This window comes from Triticum urartu, chromosome 5A (assembly GCF_056163025.1).
Source record: "Triticum urartu cultivar PI428250 chromosome 5A, HENAU_Tu73, whole genome shotgun sequence".
NCBI lineage: Eukaryota > Viridiplantae > Streptophyta > Magnoliopsida > Poales > Poaceae > Triticum > Triticum urartu.
This window is the reverse complement of record NC_141877.1, coordinates 64,233,634-64,260,463: the sequence shown is the minus strand read 5'-3', so window position 1 is coordinate 64,260,463 and position 26,830 is coordinate 64,233,634. Positions and strand designations below refer to the sequence as shown.

At 46.8% G+C, this 26,830-nt stretch overlaps 1 protein-coding gene across 1 annotated transcript; it reads right to left on the bottom strand.

Annotated features, from left to right (window-relative positions):
- On the bottom strand, positions 1-26,490 carry LOC147968064 (uncharacterized). The gene is made up of 2 exons (XM_087523373.1): positions 26,139-26,490; positions 1-125 (listed from the first exon to the last, which is right to left on the bottom strand). The coding sequence occupies exons 1-2, from the start codon at positions 26,488-26,490 to the stop codon at positions 1-3; spliced, it is 477 nt and encodes a 158-aa protein (XP_087379499.1).
- Positions 26,491-26,830: the final 340 nt, after the last annotated feature.

Below are 26,830 nucleotides of genomic sequence, written 5' to 3'. Positions count from 1 at the left end.
CTAGTTCAGAGTCTTCCTCTGTTTGGAGGTGGCCTCGCAGGCGGAGGCTGCTTGGGCGGCTTCCACTTCCGCCGTCATGCGGTCTGCAAACTTTTGGGCATCCTCCACGTGGCTCGAGGAGACGGCTTTGAAGCATGTGTCATCTCAGCGTTCATTTCTGCAAAGGCCATGCCCGACAACTGATTCAATCTAACGATGCGCATGCTTCTTGACCCACTCCCAGAAGTCCCAAGCCATCTTCCGGAACTTCCTCTTGGTGTGGCCCTCTTCGGTCTTGCCAGGGAAAGGTCCACGTGGAGGGGTTGGCCACCGCAACATGGTCGATAGGGGTGAGTCTGGTGGCGAAGGGGAAGATGAATGCTCGCCAACGAACATGAGAGATGGACGAGGAGTGCCGCTGGTAAGTGTTGGAAATATGCCCTAGAGGCAATAATAAATTGATTATTATTATATTTCCTTGTTCATGATAATCGTTTATTATCCATGCTATAATTGTATTGATAGGAAACTCAGATACATGTGTGGATACATAGACAACACCATGTCCCTAGTAAGCCTCTAGTTGACTAGCTCGTTGATCAATAGATGGTTACGGTTTCCTGACCATGGACATTGGATGTCGTTGATAACGGGATCACATCATTAGGAGAATGATGTGATGGACAAGACCCAATCCTAAGCATAGCACTAGATCGTGTAGTTCGTATGCTAAAGCTTTTCTAATGTCAAGTATCATTTCCTTAGACCATGAGATTGTGCAACTCCCGGATACCGTAGGAGTGCTTTGGGTGTGCCAAACGTCACAACGTAACTGGGTGGCTATAAAGGTACATTACAGGTATCTCCGAAAATGTCTGTTGGGTTGGCACGAATCGAGACTGGGATTTGTCACTCCGTGTAAACGGAGAGGTATCTCTGGGCCCACTCGGTAGGACATCATATGCGCAATGTGACCAAGGAGTTGATCATGGGATGATGTGTTACAGAACGAGTAAAGAGACTTGCCGGTAACGAGATTGAACAAGGTATAAGGATACCGACGATCGAATCTCGGGCAAGTACAATACCGCTAGACAAAGGGAATTGTATACGGGATTGATTGAGTCCTTGACATCGTGGTTCATCCGATGAGATCATCGTGGAACATGTGGGATCCAACATGGGTATCCAGATCCCGCTGTTGGTTATTGACCGGAGAACGTCTCGGTCATGTCTGCATGTCTCCCGAACCCGTAGGGTCTACACACTTAAGGTTCGATGACGCTAGGGTTATAAAGGAAGCTTGTATGTGGTTACCGAATGTTGTTCGGAGTCCCGGATGAGATCCCGGACGTCACGAGGAGTTCTGGAATGGTCCGGAGGTAAAGATTTATATATAGGAAGTCCTGTTTCGGCCATCGGGACAAGTTTCGGGTTCATCGGTATTGTACCGGGACCACCGGAAGGGTCCCGGGGGCCCACCGGGTGGGGCCACCTGCCCCGGGGGCCACATGGGCTGTAGGGGGTGCGCCTTGGCCTACATGGGCCAAGGGCACCAGCCCCAAGAGGCCCATGCGCCTGGGGAAACCCTAAAGGAAGAGTCCCAGCAGGGGAAGGCACCTCCTAGGTGCCTTGGGGGGGGAGGACTCCTCCCCTGGCCGCCGCCCCCTAGGAGATTGGATCTCCTAGGGCTGGCGCACCTCCCCTTGGGATCCCTATATATAGTGGGGGTAGGAGGGCCTCTAAGACATACCTTTGCCTTTGGTGCAGCCCCTCCCTCTCTCCCAAGTTCTTCTCCTCTCCCGTGGTGCTTGGCGAAGCCCTGCAGGATTGCCACGCTCCTCCACCACCACCACGCCGTTGTGCTGCTGCTGGATGGAGTCTTCCTCAACCTCTCCCTCTCTCCTTGCTGGATCAAGGCATGGGAGACGTCACCGGGTTGTACGTGTGTTGAACGCGGAGGTGCCGTCCGTTCGGCACTAGGATCATCGGTGATTTGAATCACGACGAGTACGACTCCATCAACCCCGTTCACTTGAACGCTTCCGCTTAGCGATCTACAAGGGTATGTAGATGCACTCTCCTTCCCCTCGTTGCTAGTCTCTCCATAGATAGATCTTGGTGACACGTAGGAAAATTTTGAATTTCTGCTACGTTCCCCAACAGTGGCATCATGAGCTAGGTCTATTGCGTAGATTCTATGCACGAGTAGAACACAAAGTAGTTGTGGGCGTTGATTTTGTTCAATATGCTTGCCGTTACTAGTCTTATCTTGATTCGGCGGCATCGTGGGATGAAGCGGCCCGGACCAACCTTACACGTACTCTTACGTGAGACCGGTTCCACCGACAAACATGCACTAGTTGCATAAGGTGGCTGGCGGGTGTCTGTCTCTCCCACTTTAGTCGGATCGGATTCGATGAACAGGGTCCTTTTGAAGGGTAAATAGCAATTGGCATATCACGTTGTGGTCTTTGCGTAGGTAAGAAACGTTCTTGCTAGAAACCCATAGCAGCCACGTAAAACATGCAAACAACAATTAGAGGACGTCTAACTTGTTTTTGCAGGGTATGCTATGTGATGTGATATGGCCAAAAGGATGTGATGAATGATATATGTGATGTATGAGATTGATCATGTTCTTGTCAAGGGAATCACGACTTGCATGTCGATGACGAGACAACTTCAAGAAGACACGATGATGGAGATCATGATGATGGATATCATGGTGTCATACCGGTGACAAGATGATCATGGAGCCCCAATATGGAGATCGAAGGAGCTACATGATATTGGCCATATCATGTCACTATTATTTGATTGCATATGATGTTTATCATGTTTATACATCTTATTTTCTTAGAACGACGGTAGTAAATAAGATGATCCCTCATTAAAATTTCAAGAAGTGTTCTCCCCTAACTGTGCACCATTGCTACAGTTCGTCGTTTCGAAGCACCACGTGTTAATCGGGTGTGATAGATCCTTACGTTCACATACAACGGGTGTAAGACAGTTTTACACATGCAAAAACACTTAGGGTTAACTTGACGAGCCTAGCATGTACAGACATGGCCTCGGAACACAGAAGACCGAAAGGTCGAGCATGAGTCGTATAGAAGATACGATCAACATGAAGATGTTCACCGACGTTGACTAGTCCGTCTCACGTGTTGATCGGACACGGCCTAGTTGACTCGGATCATGTAATCACTTAGATGACTAGAGGGATGTCTATCTGAGTGGGAGTTCATAAAGATGAACTTAATTATCCTGAACATAGTCAAAAAGGATTTTGCAAATTATGTCGTAGCTCGCGTTTCAGTTCTACTGTTTAGATATGTTCCTAGAGAAAAATTAGTTGAAAGTTGATAGTAGCAATTATGCGGACTAGGTCCGTAAACTGAGGATTGTCCTCATTGCTTCTTAGAAGGCTTATGTCCTTAATGCACCGCTCAGTGTGCTAAACCTCGAACGTTGTGTGTGGATGTTGCGAACATCTGACATACACGTTTTGATAACTACATGATAGTTCAGTTAAACGGTTTAGAGTTGAGGCACCAAAGACGTTTTTGAAACGTCACGAAACATATGAGATGTTTTGAGGGCTGAAATTGGAATTTCAGGCTCGTGCCCACGTCAAGAGGTATAAGACCTCCGACGATTTTCTTAACCTGCAAACTAAGGAGAAAAGCTCAATTGTTGAGCTTGTGCTCGGATTGTCTGAGTACAACAATCATTTGAATCAAGTGGGAGTTGATCTTCCAGATAAGATAGTGATGTTTCTCCGAAGTCATTACCACCAAGCTGCTAGAGCTTCGTGATGAACTATAATATATCGGGGACATGTATGATGATCCTTGAGATGTTCGTGATGTTTGACACCACAAAAGTAGAAATCAAGAAGAAGCATCAATTGTTGATGGTTGGTGAAACCACTAGTTTCAAGAAGGGCAAGGGCACGAAGGGATACTTCATAAAACGACAATTCAGCTGCTGCTCTAGTGAAGAAACCCAAGGTTGAACCCAAACCCGAGACTAAGTGCTTCTGTAATAAAGGGAACAGCCACTGGAGCAGAATTACCCTAGATACTTGGTAGATTAGAAGGCTGGCAAGGTCCATAGAAGTATATTGGATATACATTATGTTAATGTGTACTTTACTAGTACTCCTAGTAGCACCAGGGTATTAGATACCGGTTCGGTTGCTAAGTGTTAGTAACTCGAAATAAAAGCTACGGAATAAACGGAGACTAGCTAAAGGTGAGCTGACGATATGTGTTGGAAGTGTTTCCAAGGTTGATCAAATATCGTACGCTCCCTCTACCATCGAGATTGGTATTAAAACCAAAATAATTGTTATTTGGTGTTTGCGTTGAGCATAGACATGATTGGATTATGTCTATCGCAATACGGTTATTCATTTAAGGAGAATAACGGTTACTCTGTTTATTTGAATAATACCTTCAATGGTCTTGCACCTAAAATGAATGATTTGTTGAATCTCGATCGTAGTGATACACATGCTCATGCCAAAAGATAGTAATGATATTACCACCTACTTGTGGCACTGCCACGTAAGTCATATCGGTATAAAACGCATGAAGAAGCTCCAGGTTGATGGATCTTTGGGCTTACTCGTTTTTGAAAGGATTGAGACATGCGAACCATGTTTTTGGTAGATATGCATGAAGAAACTCCATGCGAATGGACCATTTGAACTCACTTGATTTTGAATCACTTGAGACATGCAAATCATACCACATGGGCAAGATGACTGAAAGCCTCGTTTTCAGTAAAATGGAACTAGAAAGCAACTTGTTGGAAGTAATACATTTTTGATGTGTGCAGTCCAATGAGTGTTGAGGCATGTAGTGGATATCGTTATGTTCTTACTTCACAGATGATTTGAGTAGATGTTGAGTATATTTACTTGATGAATCACGAGTCTGAATTATTGAAAGGTTCAAGTAATTTCAGGGTGAAGTTGAAAGATCGTCATGACAAGAGGATAAAATATCTATGATATGATCATAGAGATGAATATCTGAATTACGAGTTTGGCACAGAATTAAGACATTGTGGAAATTGTCTCACAACTAATACAGCCTGGAACACCATAGTGTGATGGTGTGTTCGAACATCATAACTGCACCCTATTGGATATGATGCATACCATGATGTCTCTTATCGAATTACCACGATAGTTTATGGGTTAGGCATTAAAGACAACCACATTCACTTTAAATAGGGCACCACGTAATTCCGATGAGATGACACCGTATGAACTATGGTTTAGAGAAACCTAAGCTGTCATTTCTTAAAAGTTTGGGGCTGCGACGCTTATGTGAAAAAGTTTCAGGCTGATAAGCTCGAACCCAAAGCGGATAAATGCATCTTCATAGGACACCCAAAACAGTTGGGTATACCTCCTGTCTCAGATCCGAAAGCAATAAGGGATTGTTTCTAGAATCGGGTCCTTTCTCAAGGAAAAGTTTCTCTCGAAAGAATTGGGTGGGAGGATGGTGGAGACTTGATCAGGTTATTGAACCGTCACTTCAACCAGTGTATAGCAGGGCACAAAGAGTTGTTCCTGTGGCACCTACACCAATTGAAGTGGAAGCTTATGATAGTGATCATGAAACTTCAGATCAAGTCACTACCAAACCTCGTAGGATGACAAGGATGCGTACTACTTCAGAGTGGTACGTAATCCTGTCTTGAAAGTTATGTTGCTAGACAACAATGAACCTACGAGCTATGGAGAAGAGATGGTGGGCCCAGATTCTGATAAACGGCTCGAGGCCATAAAATCCGAGAGAGGATCCATGTATGAAAACAAAGTGTAGACTTTGGAAGAACTACTTGATGGTCGTAAGGCTGTTAGGTACATATGGATTTTAAAAGGAAGATGGACAATGATGGTAAGTATCACCGTTAAGAAAGCTCGACTTGTCGTTAAGATGTTTTCCGACAAGTTCAAGGAGTTGACTACGGTGAGACTTTCTCACTCGTAGCGATGCTAAGAGTCTGTTGGAATTATATTAGCGATTACTGCATTATTTATGAAATCTTGCAGATAGGATGTCAAAACATTGTTTCCTCGACGATTTTCTTGAGGAAAGGTTGTATGTGATACAACCGGAAGGTTTTGTCAATCCTGAAAGATGCTAATAAGTATGCAAAGCTCCAGCAATCCTTCTGAGGACTGGAGTAAGCATCTCGGAGTTGGAATGTATGCTTTGATGAGATGATCAAAGATTTTGGGTGTATACAAAGTTTATGAGAAACTGGTATTTCCAAAGAAGTGAGTGGGAGCACTATAGATTTTCTGATGAATATATATTATTGATCAGAAATGACGTAGGATTTCTGGAAAGCATATAGGGTTATTGGAAAGTGTTTTCAATGGAAAACCTGGATTAAGCTACTTGAACATTGAGCATCAAGATCTATAAGGATAGATCAAAACGCTTAATAGTACTTTCAAATGAGCACATACCTTGACATGATCTTGAAGGTGTTCAAGATGGATCAGTCAAAGAAGGAGTTCTTGCCTAAGTTGTAAGGTATGAAGTTAAGACTTAAAGCTCGACCACGGCAGAATAGAGAGAAAGGACGAAGGTCGTCCCCTATGCTTAAGACGTAGGCTCTACAGTATGTTGTGCTGTGTACCGCACCTGAAGTGTGCCTTGCCATGAGTCAGTCAAGGGGTACAAGAGTGATCCAAAATGGATCACAGGACAGTGGTCAAAGTTATCCTTAGTAACTAGTGGACTAAGGAATTTTCTCGATTATGGAGGTGGTAAAAGAGTTCGTCGTAAAGGGTTACGCCGATGCAAACTTTGACACTAATCCAGATTATTCTGAGTAGTAAACTGGATTCGTATCGTAGAACAGTTATTTCGAATAAGCTCCAAATAGAACGTGGTAGCTGCATCTAGGAGATGACATAGAGATTTGTAAAGCACACACGGATCTGAAAGGTTCAGACCCATTGACTAAAACCTCTCTCACAAGCAACATGATCAAACCTAGAACTCATTGAGTGTTAATCACATAGTGATGTGAACTAGACTACTGACTCTAGTAAACTCTTGGGTGTTAGTCACATGGCGATGTGACCTGTGAATGTTAATCACATGGCGATGTGAACTAGATTATTGACTCTAGTGCAAGTGGGAGACTGTTGGAAATATGCCCTAGAGGCAATAATAAATTGATTATTATTATATTTCCTTGTTCATGATAATCGTTTATTATCCATGCTATAATTGTATTGATAGGAAACTCAGATACATGTGTGGATACATAGACAACACCATGTCCCTAGTAAGCCTCTAGTTGACTAGCTCGTTGATCAATAGATGGTTACGGTTTCCTGACCATGGACATTGGATGTCGTTGATAACGGGATCACATCATTAGGAGAATGATGTGATGGACAAGACCCAATCCTAAGCATAGCACTAGATCGTGTAGTTCGTATGCTAAAGCTTTTCTAATGTCAAGTATCATTTCCTTAGACCATGAGATTGTGCAACTCCCGGATACCGTAGGAGTGCTTTGGGTGTGCCAAGCGTCACAACGTAATTGGGTGGCTATAAAGGTACATTACAGGTATCTCCGAAAGTGTCTGTTGGGTTGGCACGAATCGAGACTGGGATTTGTCACTCCGTGTAAACGGAGAGGTATCTCTGGGCCCACTCGGTAGGACATCATCATATGCGCAATGTGACCAAGGAGTTGATCACGGGATGATGTGTTACGGAACGAGTAAAGAGACTTGCCGGTAACGAGATTGAACAAGGTATAAGGATACCGACGATCGAATCTCGGGCAAGTACAATACCGCTAGACAAAGGGAATTGTATACGGGATTGATTGAGTCCTTGACATCGTGGTTCATCCGATGAGATCATCGTGGAACATGTGGGAGCCAACATGGGTATCCAGATCCCGCTGTTGGTTATTGACCGGAGAACGTCTCGGTCATGTCTGCATGTCTCCCGAACCCGTAGGGTCTACACACTTAAGGTTCGATGACGCTAGGGTTATAAAGGAAGCTTGTATGTGGTTACCGAATGTTGTTCGGAGTCCCGGATGAGATCCCGGACGTCACGAGAAGTTCCGGAATGGTCCGGAGGTAAAGATTTATATATAGGAAGTCCTGTTTCGGCCATCGGGACAAGTTTCGGGTTCATCAGTATTGTACCGGGACCACCGGAAGGGTCCCGGGGGCCCACCGGGTGGGGCCACCTGCCCCGGGGGCCACATGGGCTGTAGGGGGTGCGCCTTGGCCTACATGGGCCAAGGGCACCAGCCCCAAGAGGCCCATGCGCCTGGGGAAACCCTAAAGGAAGAGTCCCAGCAGGGGAAGGCACCTCCTAGGTGCCTTGGGGGGGGAGGACTCCTCCCCTGGCCGTCGCCCCCTAGGAGATTGGATCTCCTAGGGCTGGTGCACCCCCCCTTGGGATCCCTATATATAGTGGGGGTAGGAGGGCCTCTAAGACATACCTTTGCCTTTGGTGCAGCCCCTCCCTCTCTCCCAAGTTCTTCTCCTCTCCCGTGGTGCTTGGCGAAGCCTTGCAGGATTGCCACGCTCCTCCACCACCACCACGCCGTTGTGCTGCTGCTGGATGGAGTCTTCCTCAACCTCTCCCTCTCTCCTTGCTGGATCAAGGCATGGGAGACGTCACCGGGCTGTACGTGTGTTAAACGCGGAGGTGCCGTCCGTTCGGCACTAGGATCATCGGTGATTTGAATCACGACGAGTACGACTCCATCAACCCCGTTCACTTGAACGCTTCCGCTTAGCGATCTACAAGGGTATGTAGATGCACTCTCCTTCCCCTCGTTGCTAGTCTCTCCATAGATAGATCTTGGTGACACGTAGGAAAATTTTGAATTTCTGTTACGTTCCTCAACAGTAAGTGGTGTGGCCGGGTTTCTATTCCCTTGAACAGGTGCGCTCTAGCGAGAAACGGGGATAGAATTGGCAGATGCGGGTAAAACGGCTGTGCCATTGAAAGAACTGGAGGCGGCAGGCGTACGGACGGCTAGGCCAATGACATGACAGGACACCAGAGGAAAGAAACAGACAATAACATTTCTCCCGCGCGGGCGGTTGTGTTTGGAGCGCGCTACAAAAAATGTGCAGGCCAAAGCCGGTATGGTTACTCGACAGACCGTTTTCTGAGCCCTAATCATGAAGCTAGTGATCGGGGCAATATGGCGGCATTGCTCTAAGTCAAACTAAACGGCGACAATGGCCAAACTTAGCTCGCCTACTATTCCGACGTCTTTTCAAGTCCCTTTGTACCGTTTTACATTGTCATTCCAGCGTTATGGTTTCTGTAACCACAAGTGTAATCATAACGGCAAAAATCCATTCACCAAGCAGGACAGCAACCTGCATCAAAGCCCAGGTCCTGGACTGCTAATGCTTATGATTCAAACAAAATGGAGTGGTCATGCCCAACAACAGCCTCTACAGGCCGACACCGAAGCACCGGTGATCTCCACACCTTCCTGCCGCCGGAGCGGCAGATGGAAGGACGGAGATCCCACGGGTTGCCGCCGGAGCGGCAGATGGAAGGACGGAGATCCCACGGGTTGCCGCCGCTGGTTGAAGATGGGAAGTGGTTCCCCGCCCTGTTCGTCGTTCACTAGAGAGAAAACTGCTTTCGTCGTAACGAACTAACGGTCGACAAATTTTTGCTTATTTGGGCACACAGCTGTGTACAAAATGTACACGAGCAGTTGCCGCCATCGCCATCTCTCGAGGGCAACCAAGCTCAAGTTTCAAGATATTACATTCCATATGGTTCCAACATCTAAGATAAGTGTTCCTCACACACACACACACACGCTTGAATGACCAGAACACTGTCAAGGTAAGATCTGTCATTCCAGCGTTATGGTTTCTGTAACCACAAGTGTAATCATAACGGCAAAAATCCATTCACCAAGCAGGACAACAACCTGCATCAAAGCCCAGGTCCTGGACTGCTAATGCTTATGATTCAAACAAAATGGAGTGGTCATGCCCAACAACAGCCTCTACAGGCCGACACTGAAGCACCGCTGATCTCCACACCTTCCTGCCGCCGGAGCGGCAGATGGAAGGACGGAGATCCCACGGGTTGCCGCCGGAGCGGCAGATGGAAGGACGGAGATCCCACAGGTTGCCGCCGCTGGTTGAAGATGGGAAGTGGTTCCCCGCCCTGTTCGTCGTTCACTAGAGAGAAAACTGCTTTCGTCGTAACGAACTAACGATCGACAAATTTTTGCTTATTTGGGCACACAGCTGTGTACAAAATGTACACGAGCAGTTGCCGCCATCGCCATCTCTTGAGGGCAACCAAGCTCAAGTTTCAAGATATTACATTCCATATGGTTCCAACATCTAAGATCAGTGCTCCTCACACACACACACGCGCGCGCTTGAATGACTAGAACACTGTCAAGGTAAGATCTCTACATTACTGTCACCAAAGCTGCCTCCAGTCCTCCAAGACACAATTGCTTCACCGCTCGACTCGACAGTTGCTTCACCCAACTGATGGTCATTTTTGCCGCCCTCTGATGTATAATAGTTGGACCACCCTCAAGAGAGCTCCTGTCTGACGCTCGTTAGTGTCAAGCAGAGGAGCTTTGGCTGAAGGGAGATGCACATGGGCCGGCCCATTTAAAGGTCAGTAGCTCGAGCGTGTAAAAATATGGCCAAAAATACCGTGCACAAGCGAGAGCTCGAACTCGCGACGTGCCAGTCAGGAATTTTATAACCAAACCAGTCGAGCTGATAAGTTCTAACAGTTTGCAAGCAGCGCAAGAGTTTAAAGTACACGACAACTTTCGAAATTGTACGAACAATTCAAGAAAACCGAGAAGCAAAATTTGAAAATTCTGAACAAAATTTGACAAACGTGAAACCCTTTTTAAAACGATGAACAATTTTTGAAATTCTAACAAACTTTTCAAACGTGAATAATTCTTGAAAATTTGAACAAAAATTCGAAATTCCAAAAAGATGAACAATTTTTTAAATATACATTGAACACTTTTGTATTGTCCGCTGAACAATTTTAAATACATACTGAACATTATTGTGATATACGCCGAACAAAATTTAAAATATACATTAAACATTTCTGTAATGTACGCTGAACAAATTTTGAGGTTTGAACAAAATTTAAAAACCATGAATTTTTTACGAAACCATGAAGAAAATACGAAATTTTAAAAAAAATTGAAAACAAATGACGAAAATAATAACGAAAAATGATAAAATAAGAAGAGAAGTAAAAAAGGAAAAAGAAACAGAATAAAAAAACTGGAAAACAGAATAAAGAAACAGGAAAAAAACAGAAAACTGGCAAAGAGAAAAAAAGGAAGAAACCGGTTTAGGGAACCTTCCCAAAACCGGTTTGCTTGGGACTGCATTAACTCGCGAAGTGGGCCGGCCCATCACTCCCGCGCTTCAGCGAAGCCACGTCTCCTCGACGCATGCGAGCGTCAAATAGGAACCACCCTCAACAACAGCTCCTTACTACCGAGCCGGTTTTCCCTATGGGCTCCGTTAGAATACGGCCCAATCAACGCCTTACGCTTCCCGCAAAAATGAAAACGCCTATACATAGTTCCCAGGCCGACTCGCGTTTACTACCCATACGGCTTGCGTGCACGACGGGGACGCCGTTTATAAGGTGCGCTCGGAGACACAAAGGCATCCCGCGGCAGGCGGGATAAGCAATCTACATATCTTTTTATATATGATTGATGATTGATGATTGATAATTTAAGTAGCTTAGTTAGTACTTTACTTTCCCGTACTGCATTAGCACACCGACACGGTGTGTTCAGCTTTTTGTTTTTTTCTCTTTGTTTGTTTAGGCTTAGGAGTGTACACACGAGTCTACTCCCTTCTCGTCTTTGCACAGTAGTCGCCGTCGGTTCCGTCTCTCGAGCACAACCAAGTTCAACTCACAACGTACTGTGTGTATTTGTTTTGGACGTGACTAGCCAGCAACCGTTGGATGGCTAGCAGTCCATGGCACACACTTAAATAAGACAGTGGACTTTTTCTCTGTAGCCAACTGGTGTTCAAAAAGGAAGAAGAAACGGTCTGATCACGCACATGACAAGATTTCCCTCCTCCCATCCGGTGCAACAAATCTGCCGCAACTCAGTGCGAACCCCACGGCAGAAAAACCTCTGCAGCCTTTCCTCCCCTCCCATTCAGATCGGCCTCCCGCTGTTCCTCCACCTTTTCTCCCCCATCTACCCCTCCCTTCCTTCTCCTCCATCTTCTGCCAGATACATGGAGCTCTGAGGAACCACCCTATCAGCACTTGAAACTTCCCTGCGCCACCTTTCTCTTTGGACAACTTGGGGGGGGGGGGGGGGGGGGGATCCCTGCAACGCGCCGATCCAAACGGGCGCGCGTCCGCTTTCGTCCGCCTGCCGACCCATTCCCGGCCCAATTTTGAGCCTGATTTGCGTCGGCGCGGACACAAGACGGACGCGCGCGCGCTCGCCCTCTTTTCTCACCGGACCCGCTGGTTGGTGGCATATTGGATTCACACCCTCGCCTGCCTGCTACGTCACCGGCCATTTTTTCAGATAAAAATGGATACATAGATAGTTCTAGCGTACACAGATAAAAGAAAAGACTACTACTCGTCGCTTTCTGACTCAGACTCGGTAATGTCCTCCTTCGACGTCTGAATGTAGGCGCCAGCATGCCGCTCGTCTTCAAAGTCCCAACCTGACGTTTCTCGTAGCTTCAGTTTCAATTGAGCTGCCTGCTTCCACGAACGCTTGTCCTACCGATAGGCGCCTCGCTCCCTCCTTCATGCGTCCCTCTCCAACCTCCTTTGCTTGTAGAACTGGCGCTCGTCAACGATGTCCTGTCACTAGTAGAAAACAGGGCTATGGTCCAGGCCGGCTCAGCCCATTAGTCCCGGTTCAGTGTAGAACCGGGACTAATGTGGGCATTGGTCCCGGTTCGTGAGCCCAGGGGGCCGGCCGTACCACGTGGGCCATTGGTCCCGGTTCGTCTGGACCTTTTGGTCCCGGTTGGTGGGACGAACCGGGACCAATGGGCCTCGCTCCTGGCCCACCACCATTGGTCCCGGTTGGTGGCCTGAACCGGGACCAAAGGCTCCCCTTTAGTCCCGGTTCTTGCCACAAACCGGGACCAATGAGGTGCCTATATATACCCTCGCCCGCGAGCAGAGCACTCCAGTGCTCTGTTTTTCTCTGGCCGGCGAGGGGAGGGGTTTGTGGTGCTCTAGCTCACCTCCTATGCACATGTGGTGTTCGATGGAATGCCCGAGCCACACTACTTAAACTTTCTCCTCTCGAAGCTCGACCTCCAAGCTCCATTTTCCTCAAGATTTGTCTAGATTTAGCGGTCCGTCACGCCCCGTCCCCGTCTTCACCGCCGTCGATCACCCGCGCTGATCTCATCACCGACACCACCGTGGTGAGCCTCTTGTTCTTATCTTCTTTCTGAAAGGAAAAATATTCTTACTTGTCTGTTTAGATAGATACTTGTATCATTTTCTTACATTTATTATTGCATCTTATATAGTGCGATGGTTTTGGTATCCGCCCCCGTCGGCCCTCGTCCTGTCTATGATTCGGATTTGGTATGTATATTATCTTCATAACTATTGGTTCATTTATTGTTTATGAAAATTATGCCGACCAACGTGACATAGATTTTATTTATCTAGGATGTATGTGAATCGGAAATGCCAACCGACCCTATTGTCGAGAGGTTAAATTTAGTTGAAGAAGAAAACAATTTGTTGAAGGAAAAAATAAAAAAAATTGAGGAGGAGAAGATGATATTGGAGTTGCATGTTGCGGATGTCGTCGATGATCACAAGATCAAGATGGATGCAATGCGCTTGAAGATTAGAAAGATTAGAAAATATGCCATTCATACCGAGGCTTGGTATCATTATGCCGTTGGATCAATTGTTACCTTGGTTGCGATTATGATCGCATTTGTTTTCGCATTGAAATGTTTTACATAGTTTCAATGTATGGTTTAATTAATTAGATGCTCTGGAGAGCTATATGTTGTTAGATGAGAACTATGTATGCACTTTGGTTTTAATGTGATGATGAACTTCTATTAATTTGGACACTTAATTATATATAATGCACGCAGATGAACCGGCAATGGATGTACGGTGACAGACACACCCGCGAGTACATTAAGGGCGTGCATGAGTTTCTCGATGCGGCTGAGGCAAACAAGCAGAATGGTTTTATGTGTTGTCCATGCACTGAATGTGGGAATACGAGGTCTTACTCTAACCAGAAAATCCTTCACTCCCACCTGCTTTACAAGGGTTTCATGCCACACTATAATGTTTGGACGAGGCATGGAGAAATAGGGGTTATGATGGAAGACGACGAAGAAGAAGAGTACGATGACAACTATGTGCCCCCTGAATACGGTGATGCTGCAACGGGGGGAGCTGGTGAAGATCAAGAGGAACCAGACGATGTGCCCAATGATGCTGCCACGGGTGAAGCTGCTGAAGATAAAGAGGAACCAGACGATGTGCCCGATGATGATGATCTCCGCCGGGTCATTGTCGATGCAAGGACGCAATGCATTAGTCAAAAGGAGAAGCTGAAGTTCGATCGCATGTTAGAGGATCACAAAAAAGGGTTATACCCCAATTGCGAAGATGGCAACACAAAGCTCGGTACCGTACTGGAATTGCTGCAGTGGAAGGCAGAGAATGCTGTGGCTGACAAAGGATTTGAGAAGCTACTGAAAATATTGAAGAAGAAGCTTCCAAACGATCACGAATTGCCCGACAGTACATACGTAGCAAAGAAGGTCGTATGCCCTCTAGGATTGGAGGTGGAGAAGATACATGCATGCCCTAATGACTGCATCCTCTACCGCGGTGCCTACAAGGATCTGAACGAATGCCCGGTATGCGGTGCGTTGCGGTATAAGATCAGACGAGATGACCCTGGTGATGTTGACGGCGAGCCCCTCAGGAAGAGGGTTCCTGCGAAGGTGATATGGTATGCTCCTATAATACCACGGTTGAAACGTCTGTTCAGAAACGAAGAGCATGCCAAGTTGATGCGATGGCACAGTGAGAACCGAAAGAAAGATGGGAAGTTGAGAGCACCCGCTGACGGGTCGCAGTGGAGAAAAATCGAGAGAAAGTACTGGGATGAGTTTGCAAAGGACCCAAGGAATGTATGGTTTGCTTTAAGCGCGGATGGCATTAATCCTTTCGGGGAGCAGAGCAGCAATCACAGCACCTGGCCCGTGACTCTATGTATGTATAACCTTCCTCCTTGGATGTGCATGAAGCGGAAGTTCATTATGATGCCAGTTCTCATCCAAGGCCCTAAGCAACCCGGCAACGAAATTGATGTGTACCTAAGGCCATTAGTTGAAGAACTTTTACAGCTGTGGAATGGAAACGGTGTACGTACGTGGGATGAGCACAGACAGGAGGAATTTAACCTTAAGGCGTTGCTGTTCGTGACCATCAATGATTGGCCCGCTCTCAGTAACCTTTCAGGACAGACAAACAAAGGATACCACGCATGCATGCACTGTTTAGATGACACTGAAAGTATATACCTGGACAAATGCAGGAAGAATGTGTACCTGGGCCATCGTCGATTTCTTCCGACCAACCATCAATGTCGAAAGAAAGGCAAGCATTTCAAAGGCGAGGCAGATCACCGGAAGAAGCCCGCCATGCGCACCGGTGATCACGTGCTTGCTATGGTCAATGATTTACACTACGTAATCTTTGGAAAGGGTCCCGGTGGACTAGCTGTTCCGAATGACGCTGAGGGACACGCACCCATGTGGAAGAAGAAATCTATATTTTGGGACCTACCCTACTGGAAAGACCTAGAGGTCCGCTCCTCAATCGACGTGATGCACGTGACGAAGAACCTTTGCGTGAACCTGCTAGGCTTCTTGGGCGTGTATGGGAAGACAAAAGATACACCTGAGGCACGAGAGGACCTGCAACGTTTGCACGAAATAGACCGCATGCCTCCGAAGCAGTATAAAGGTCCTGCCAGCTACGCTCTTATGAAAGAAGAGAAAGAAATCTTCTTTGAATGCCTGCTCAGTATGAAGGTCACGACTGGCTTCTCGTCGAATATAAAGGGAATAATAAATATGCCAGAGAAAAAGTTTCAGAACCTAAAGTCTCATGACTGCCACGTGATTATGACGCAACTACTTCCGGTTGCATTGAGGGGGCTTCTACCAGAAAACGTCCGATTAGCCATTGTGAAGCTATGTGCATTCCTCAATGCAATCTCTCAGAAGGTGATCGATCCAGAAATCGTACCAAGGCTAAGGAGTGATGTGGCGCAATGTCTTGTCAGTTTCGAGCTGGTGTTCCCACCATCCTTCTTCAATATCATGACTCACGTCCTAGTTCATCTAGTCGACGAGATTGTCATCCTGGGGCCCGTATTTCTACACAATATGTTCCCCTTTGAGAGGTTCATGGGAGTCCTAAAGAAATATGTCCGTAACCGCGCTAGGCCAGAAGGAAGCATCTCCATGGGCCATCAAACAGAGGATGTTATCGGGTTTTGTGTTGACTTCATTCCTGGCCTTAACAAGATAGGTCTCCCTAAATCGCGGTATGAGGGGAGACTGACTGGAAAAGGCACTCTGGGAAGAGACTCAATAATATGCAGGGACGGATATTCTTGGTCTCAAGCACACTACACAGTTCTACAGAACTCTACCTTGGTGACCTCGTATGTCGATGAACACAAGAACAGTCTGCGCTCCAAACACCCGGAGCAGTGCGACGACTGGATTACATGTGAACACATCAGGACTTTCAGCAGTTGGTTGGAAACACGTCTCAGAGGTGACAACACTGTTTGTGATGAGTTGTACTTATTGTCCAGGGGACCATCTTTGACTGTATTGACTTACAAAGGATACGAGATAAATGGGAATACATTTTACACGATCGCCCAAGATCAAAAGAGCACCAACCAAAACAGCGGTGTCCGCTTTGATGCAGCAACCGAGAGCGGAAAGGACACATATTATGGTTACATAGTGGACATATGGGAACTTGACTACGGACCTGATTTTAAGGTCCCTTTGTTTAAGTGCAAATGGGTCAATCTGTTAGGCGGCGGGGTACAGGTAGACCCACAGTACGGAATGACAATAGTGGATCTGAAAAATCTTGGGTACACTGACGAACCGTTCGTCCTAGCCAATGATGTGGCACAGGTTATCTATGTGAAGGACATGTCTACCAAACCGAGAAAAAGAAAAGATAAGGAAGCGAATACATCATACGATGAGCCAAAGCGCCACATAGTTCTTTCAGGAAAAAGGGACATCCTGGGAGTGGACGGCAAGACAGACATGTCTGAAGATTATGAAAAGTTTCATGAAATTCCTCCCTTCAATGTCAAGGCTGACCCAAGCATCCTGATAAACAATGAAGATTATCCATGGTTACGGCGCAATAAGCAAATGACACAAGCAAAGAAAAAGTGAAGACTTTCTCCCGCAATAAGCAAATGCTATGTGGGTGAAATTATGATACCATCCCAACTTTCAACTTTTTCAGAGTTCATTTGAAATGCTTTCATGTCTTATGGTTTGAAACTTTGATACTTCGAAAGTGATTGTCCATTTTGTACACGAAGTGCATCAAGTTTTTGTCGTAACCCTCTCTACTTTTTGGAACATGCTATGTGGGTGAAATGATGATACCATGCCAACTTTCAACCTTTTCAGAGTTCATTTTGAAATGCTTTCCAATTTCAGAGTCATTTAGCTCAAAGAATGAATTAATAGCAAACAGAATGAACTACAAAACTTTTATGAAAATAAAAACAATCAATTAAAATATTATGTTATGATCAACTAAAATAAAACTATAATATTCTTCAATAGCAAAAAGAATATAATTTGTGTGACCTAAAATCAAACTATAAGTATTTAATTGTAAGTATAAATAAAAAATAAATAGCAAAGAAGAAAAAAATTCTAATTTTATAGTAAAGTTATTCATAAACTAGTGATTCACACAAATTTTTAAAAATTCAAATTTAAACTATTTAAAATTTAAAACTAATGGCACTAACAGAAAGTTTATAATTTTTGTGACCTAAAAGCAAAAAGAAATCACTAAAAAAACTGTAATTATTTAGTTTTAAGTAGAAACAAAAAATAAATAGAAAAAAAATCCTAATTTTATAGTAAAGTTATTCATAAACTAGTGATTCACACAAATTTTTAAAAATTCAAATTTAAACTATTTAAAATTTAAAACTAATGGCACTAACAGAAAGTTTATAATTTTTGTGACCTAAAAGCAAAAAGAAATCACTAAAAAAACTGTAATTATTTAGTTTTAAGTAGAAACAAAAAAAATAAAAAACCAAAAAAATGTAGAAATAGAAAAGAAAAAACCAAAAAAAATGCCACCTACTGGGCCTCCACGGCCTGAATACGACTAGAAGCCCTACATGGGCCAGGATTCAGGCCCGCAGAGGCCCAATAGGCCCACAGGCAGTAGCAGTTTAGGCCCGAAAGCCTGCATTTGAGAGGAGCTCGAAAGGGAGGCAGAGCAGCGCTTATAAACCAGTATCGGCGCCCTTCAGCTAGCGATGTGGGACTAAACTTCTGGGCGCGGGGCACACAAGGGCATTGGTCTCGGTTGGTGGCACCAACCGGGACTAAAGGGGGCATTGGTCACGGTTCGTGGCACCAACCGTGACCAATGCCCCCCTTTAGTCCCGGTTGGTGGCACCAACCAGGACCAAAGGTCGCCGCTTCCCGCCCTTTGGCCTGCCGAAAATTGACCTTTGGTCTCGGTTCGTGGCACCAACCGGGACTAATGCCAACCTTTAGTCCCGGTTGCTGCCACGAACCGAGACTAAAGCCTGTTCTATATAAGGAAGCACTTAGCATTTTTTCATTCTCATCCTGCAGTTGCCCTGACGCCGCCCGCCCCCATCATCGCCGTCGCCCGCGCCCATCGTCGCCGTCGCCCGCGCCGCGCGCCGCCCCGGCCCGCCCCCGTCGCCGTCGCCCTCGTCCCTGCGCCGCCCCGCACCGCCCTCGTCCCTGCCCCGACGCCGCCCGCCCCCATCATTGCCGTCGCCCGCGCCGCGTGCCGCCCCGGCCCGCCCCGGCCCGCCCCCTTCGCCGTCGCCCACGTCGCCCGCGCCGCGTGCCGCCCCGACGCCGCCCGCCCCCATCGTCGCCGTCGCCCGCGCCCATCGTCGCCGTCGCCCGCGCCCATCGTCGCCGTCGCCTGCGCCGTGCGCCGCCCCGCCGTCGCCGTCGCCCGCCCGCCCCCATCGTCGCCGTCGCCGTCGCCCGCCCGCCCCCATCGTCGCCGTGGCCGTCGCCCGCGTCGCCGTCGCCGTCGTCCGCTGGTCCGGCCGCGGCGCCCTAGCTAGCATATTTTTTTTGTTATATGCTTTTTTTTTCTGTTATATGCTTTTTTTTCTGTTATATGCTTTTTTTTCTGTTATATGCTTTTTTTCTGTTATATGCTTTTTTTTCATGTATATATGCAAAAAATAGTAAATATGAAAGAATATAGGATTTTTTTCATATGAGTTTTTTCATAGATTTTTTTCTGTTCATATGCAAAAAATAGTAAATATGAAGGAGAAGAAAGAATATAGGATTTTTTTCTGTTCATAGATTTTTTTGGTGATATTAATTATTGTAAATATGAAAATGTTTGTATATTCATATGAACAAATGAATTAGAAGAGGGAGAAGAAGAGGGGGTCGAGAGGGGGTCTAGGGTCGCCGAGGGGGGAGAGGAAGACGAGGAGAAATAAATAAGAAGAAGAAAAAAGAAGAAAAAGAAGAGGAGAAGAAGAAAGGAATAGAGGAGAAGAAGAGAAAAATAGAATATATATTCTATTTTCTCTTTTCTCCTCTATTCCTTTCTTCTTCTCCTCTTTTTTTTTCTTCTTTTTTTTCTTCGACACGTGGGGGGGGGGGTCGAGAACGCCGGACATTCATGAGAGAGGCGAGGAAGAAGGGGAAGAAGAGGAGAGGAAGAAGAGGAAGTCTTCTCCTCTATTCTTTCTTCTCTTCTTTTTTCTTCTTCTTATTCCTCTTTATTTTATCGGGAACGAGGGTCGTCGAGAGGGTCGCCGAGCGGTAGAGGAGAAACCCTAAATAGAAAGTATCGTTGGTGTGAGATACATGTACCGTCGGTGTCGGACACTACATCCACATCCCACAAGTGGCGCGGGCTTCGACCCCCACGTCACTTGTGGGACGTGGATGTAGTGTCCGACACCGAAGGCCACATGTATCTCACACCCACGATACTTGCTAGCTATTTAGGGTTTCCTCTACCGAAAAGAAGAGGAGAAATAAATAAGAAGAAGAAAAAAGAAGAAAAAGAAGAGGAGAAAAAGAAAGGAATAGAGGAGAAGAAGAGAAAAATAGAATATATTCTATTCTTCTCTTTTCTCCTCTATTCCTTTCTTCTTCTCCTCTTTTTTTTCTTCTTTTCTTCTTCTTCTTCTTCTTATTAGCCGGAAGTAGAGAGAGGTTTCCTAGTGTCAAAGTATTGAAGAAATCCATGCCTTCATCATTAGCCAGAAGTAACCAGGGCATGTTGGTACGAAGTTCTGCAAAGTTATTCTGGAATGGAGTCCCGGATAGAATAATCCGCTTTTTGGTACGAATTCAGCAAAGGCCTTCCAAATAGCGATATTCGGAAGGCTCTTGCTGAACTTTGTACCAAAAAGCGAATTATCCTATCTGGGACTCCGTTCCAGAACAACTTTGAAGAACTTCGTACCATCATGCACATGTTACTTTCGCCTAATGATGAAGACATGGTTTTGTTGAATCCTTTGACACTAGGCAACCTCCCGACCCCTCGGCGATCCTCTCGAACATGAGAGGAAGAAGAGGGTCGTCTAGGGGTCGAGGGTTCTAGGGTCGTCGAGGGTTCGAGGGGTCGAGGATCGCCGAGGGGTCGAGAGAGGTTTCCTAGTGTCAAAGTATTGAAGAAATCCATGCCTTCATCATTAGCCGGAAGTAACCAGGGCATGTTGGTATGAAGTTCTGCAAAGTTGTTTTGGAATGGAGTCCCGGATAGAATAATCCGCCTTTTGGTACCAATTCAGCAAAGGCCTTCCAAATAGCGATATTTGGAAGGCTCTTGCTGAACTTTGTACCAAAAGGCGGATTATCCTATCTGGGAGTCCGTTCCAGAACAACTTTGAAGAGCTTCGTACCATCATGCACATGTTACTTTCGCCTAATGATGAAGACATGGTTTTGTTGAATCCTGAGACACTACGCAACCTCCCGACCCCTCGGCGATCCTATCGAACATGAGAGGAAGAAGAGGATAAAAAAAGAAGAGGAAGAAGAAAAAAAGAGGAGAAGAAAGAATAGAGGAGATCTTCTCCTCTATTCTTTATTCTCCTCTTATTTTTCTTCTTCTTCCTCTTTTTTTTATCGGGAACGAGGGTCGTCGAGGGACATAGATGTAGTGTCGTCGTTGTCGATATATACCCCCTCCCGATAGCTTACTATGATTAGGTAGCTAGTTCTACGTTTGGCACTAATATATCCATCTATCATGTTTGAATAATAATTGCCATGTTGTAAATATTTGTAGAAACTATGGACACCGCCCTAGACGAAGCAACAAAAGAAGCGTTGTTGAGGGACATAATCGCAGAAGGAAGTGATGCCATCTCGTTGTTTCTCAACGAAACCGATGGTCTGGAAGGACAGGGTGAACAAGCTGGCTACGGTGACCTAATGCCGGTGCAAGAAGAAGAACATGAGGACGGCTCCGGTGACCGAACCGAGTCCGGCCAGGTATATATATTAGTTAAGCCTATGCTGACTAGCTGATTGATGCATTCATTGTTTTGGTATGTACACATATTAATTAAGTCTTTGTTCTTTTTTCTAGCCCTCCGGATCGAGCACAACTTCGGTAAAGAGACGAGGCCCGAAGAAAAAGTTGAGCTCGGATGAAAAGTTTGAGATCATAGCAATCGCGCCCGACGGCCAACCTATTGAACCCCTCCGGACAAAGAGCACATTTGTTGCTCAGTGCGGGGTTCTGGTTAGGGACAAGATCCCGATAAGCATCCAGCAATGGTTTAAGCCGGCTACAGAAGACCCTGAGGTCTCTTATGTCAATGATATGCAGAAAAATGATCTTTGGACTGAGCTGAAGTCAAATTTCACCCTACCACCTGAGGATAATCCAGAGAACCCAGTTAAAGAGAAATTAATCAAGTCTTTTGCTCTGAAGAGGATGGCAGAACTATTCAGGAGGTGGAAGAAAGAGCTGAATAAGTTTGTCGAAAATAATAAGACACCAGAATTCAAGGGCAGATATGAGAATATCAGAGATCACTGGCCCGCATTTGTGGCCCACAAGACATCGGAAAAGAGTAAGAAGATGTCGGCGACAAACAAGCAAAATGCTGCGAAGAAGAAGCTTCACCATCGCACGGGGTCAGGTGGCTACCTCGTAGCCCGGCCTAAGTGGTCCAAGACTGAGAATGATCTGGTTCATAAAGGGATCGAACCAGAGACAATTAACTGGCCAGACCGTTGCCGGACTTGGTTCTTCGGGGCTGGCGGAACCCTGGACCCTGAAACAGGGAAGTGCATTTGGACGAACGATCAAATGGACATACCAGTCAGTAAGCTTAAGCAGTATATCAAAGCAGCGCAGGAAGGGACGTTCTTTCCAGACAGAAAGAACGACGAGCTCACAATGGCCCTCGGGAATCCTGAGCACCCTGGACGGACACGAGGCACGCCAGGCTCCGTTCCGTGGAAGGTTGGGTTTCCGGACGCAGGCGGTTACAAATCCCATGAGAGGAGGAAAAAAGTGCAGCAGACCCAAATGCAGGCGCTGCAAGCAAGGGTGGACGCGATAGAGGAACGAGAAGCAAATCGCAGCAAACGTACTGCCGAAGCCTCCCCCGAAGCTACCCCGCCATCTCAGCGCAGAAGCAGCGTGGCTTGCACCGAGCTGCTTCAGCTAGAGCATGCCTTGACGGCTCCTGCCAGCTATCCCGTGGATGCTATCACGGAGTCTCAAAATTGCCACCTTATGACGCAATGGATGAATTTGAAGGTCAAGGCAGCTGTTGGCTCTGTTTATCCTACTGAACCCGGCGCAACTTTTCACTGCCGGCCGATTCCAGAAGGATATGCTAGGGTGATGGTGGATGAGATAACGGAGGGATTTGAGGACCTCCAGCTTGACCACCCTACCGGTGAAGGGGAGACTCGGCTGGGGTCTGCTCTGAAGACTCCATGCCTATGGCGGAAGGACCTCATCAACCTTCCGAACTGGACGCCACCGCCTCCTCCTCCTCCTCCGGCGAGTCAGGGCACTCCGCCTCCACCGCCTCCTCCTCCTCCGGCGAGTGACGATCAGGGCCCTCGGCCGGCTCCTTCTCCGGCGCGCGGCGGCACTCCGCCTCCTTCTCCGCCTGCGCCGACGCGCCCGAGCAGCCCGCCTCCTCCTTCTCCGCCTCGTCAGCAAGGGCGGAAGAGACCTGCCGCTGCTCCAGCTGCTCCGGCGCGTCGTAGTCCTTATCCTCCGCCGCTTAAGCAAGTAAAGAAGACAACCGCTACGTCTGCTCGGTCGGCGTCTAGCAGTACAACCAGAGGCGGGAGGACATACAGATTCGGTCCTTCTCTGAAGACTCCAGAGAAGTTACCATACGAGAGGACCCAGGAGGAGAACGCCGAGATCGCGCGAGAAGAAGTGAAGAAATTCTTTGAAGGGGTGAAAGCAAAGAAACATCCACCTCCGGAGGAGAAGGTAGATCGGGTGAAAGTGAAGCGCACTCTGGCTGCCCTGACAAAAACACCGAAGTCTGATTCGCCGAAAGGAAACTATGACCGCATTATTGGAAAGGAATTTGCCGAAGCGGAGCGGTCGGGAAGTACTGTCAGTGATCAAAGGCTGAAACAACGACGAGCTGGGAAACAAATTGCCCAGCTCGGCGAACAAGCGAAGCAATCGTGCCCCCTGCTCAAGGTGCCTAGCCACAACGTCGATAATGATCCGAGGATGGTGCCCGGTTATAGCAATCCTGCAGATTACCTGCCCGACGAAGTACATTATGACCCCATGGATGTGCAGATACAAAGATACGAGTACGGGAAGCCTTTCGTCAAAGATGAAAGATCTCTATCAACGATGATGCGAAGATTGCATGATTGGTACTTGAAAATCTGCAGAGACTCTGGGGGGAGGAGTACTTTGTATGCGAGAGTTAAACCGGAGCATGACCTCGTTGGAATTGATCTGTTGCCTGTTCCATTTGAGGAGTTCTATCAGTTCTTCAATCAATTGGCCCTCGATAAAGCAATTGTCACCTGCTACTGTCTGTAAGTAGTACTACTTCTGTCATTAAGTTTCTCTATATAGCTTAGCTCTTTCATTGCATGTATTTATAATCATCCTCACTATATTATGCAGATTGAAGATCATCGAATTGAAGAAAAGACAAGTCGGTGATATTGGGTTCATTAACACAAATCTCATAGATGCAACTCAGGTTAAATTTCATGCCGCAGAAACCGAGGCCAGCATGCTAGAATCATTGATAATAAATCAAAACAAAGATATAATACTCTTTCCTTACAACTTCAAGTGAGTGTTACTGTCTTGTGCGTATTCGGTTTCCCTTATATATTAGTCAAGGTTATAGTAATGTAATTGATGAGTTATGCATGCGTGTGCAGTTTCCACTATATTCTCCTACATATTAAGGTTGAGCAGGGACTAGTAACAGTCTTAGACTCAAGACGAAAAGATCCCAAGGACTATGCAGACATGACTCAAATACTCGAGAAGTAAGTTAAATCGATCATTATCCACCATATCAGCAACTTTGTTCATTTCCTGATATATCAAGTAATTGTTTTCTTTGTCCGGCAGGGTTTGGAGAAAATTCACCAGAAAAGCTCCGGGACTGCCGAAGGAGCTGCAATTTAGACACCCGAAAGTAAGTACTAGCTATAGTAGCATTTTAAGTGCATCTACTAGTCATTCAAGCGCTAGTTTCATCAATACCATTTGGCATTCTTGCTTATCAGTTTGATTAACCTCTATTTCTTGTAAAGTGGTTGTGGCAGCAACAAGGGAATGATTTCTGTGGTTACTATGTTTGCGAGTCCATCCGCCACACGACCTGTGAGCGGGGCTACACTGACGAACAATATGAAGTACATAAATAACAACATTCACAATTTTATTTTATTACCATCATTTGTGTTGAGTTTCATTCATTCATATATATATGTATTGACCCCCTTCTTTAAATTAGATGTTTCGGAAGCGGGATGAACTCCTAGCACCAGCTCGCATGCGAGGAATTCAAGAGGAATTGGCGGCATTCTTTCTTGACCACGTGATCCCTGAAGACGGAGAATTCTATGTTAACCCTGAGTCCGTATGATTATATTTGTAAGAGATAATTACTGTATATATGTAGCCGGTAGTGTCAGATAGATATACGAGAACTTGTTGTTCGACCAATCTCTCGGAGAAGGAGAGGTGGTCGATATCACTTCTCTCTGTATATATGCATATATGTTCATGACGATCTTCTGTTTCCTTCGTTTGCTTACTAGCTAGCTAGCGTGTCTAGTCCTCTCTATATACGTATGTATAGTACGTAGCGTCGACCAAGCACAGACATAACAGAGGACACTTCTCTCTATTAATTATAACTAGCTAACACAATATATGAAACACCTAAATTAACCCCCTAAAACCCCCAACCCCCCCCCCCCCCCTTTCAAAAAAAAAACAAAAACCCCAGCCACAGAAGTGCTGACGCGTGGATGCCTATTGGCCGGGACCAAAGGGTCTCCACGTGGGCAGTGCGCAGAGCCCAGTCAGGAGACCCTTTGGTCCCGGTTGGTGGCACCAACCGGGACCAAAGGGTCTCCTGACTGGGCTCTGCGCACTGCCCACGTGGAGGGCCTTTAGTCCCGGTTCTGGATTGAACCGGGACTAAAGAGTGGAGGTATTAGTACCGACACTTTAGTCCCGGTTCCTGAACCGGGACTAAAGGCCCTTACGAACCGGGACTATAGGCCCTTTTTCTACCAGTGTGCAGAAAGCCTCTGCGCCACCCCACCAAGGCTTCCATGTCCTTCTCCGCGATGGCGAGGCGACGCTGCCGCCTCCGGTGGACACGACGATCCTCGTCGGTGAAAAGCCACGGGAGAGGCGCCAGATCCTGCGCCCGCTGGCTCGACACGTTGGGAAAATTCATATCCCGACGAGGCCTCAGGAGGCGCCACGCCGCCGCGTTGTGCGCGCGGACCGCCTCCTCTGTGGTGTCGAAGGTGCTGAGGATGAGACGTTTCTCGTGAAACCAGATCTCGAAGGACAAGGCGCCGGAGCGGCGCTTGCGGACTCCGCGAAAATTCAAAGCGCCCAGGCGGCGGATCGACATGGTGGCGCAAAGGCGGCGAGAGTGGGCGGCGGACAAAGTGTCGAGGGAGCGCCTTCTTTATAACGAGCGCCGGCCGTGGTGCGCACGTGAACCTTTCCCGCGCGCTGGAGCGCCAAAACCAGCGCGCGCTAGGCCGCTCCCCCCCGCGTGCGCTGGAGCGCCAAAACCAGGGCGATGGCATGATCTAAAACACGCGCAGTCATGAAATGGGTCGGCCCGTTAGGCCACTACCGACCCAAAACTAAAAAAGGGCGGACGGCGGGCGAGCGGCCGACCCAAACGGACAAAAACACGATCCATTTGGGTCGGCCCGTTGGAGTTGCTCTTAGTGTTGGGATGT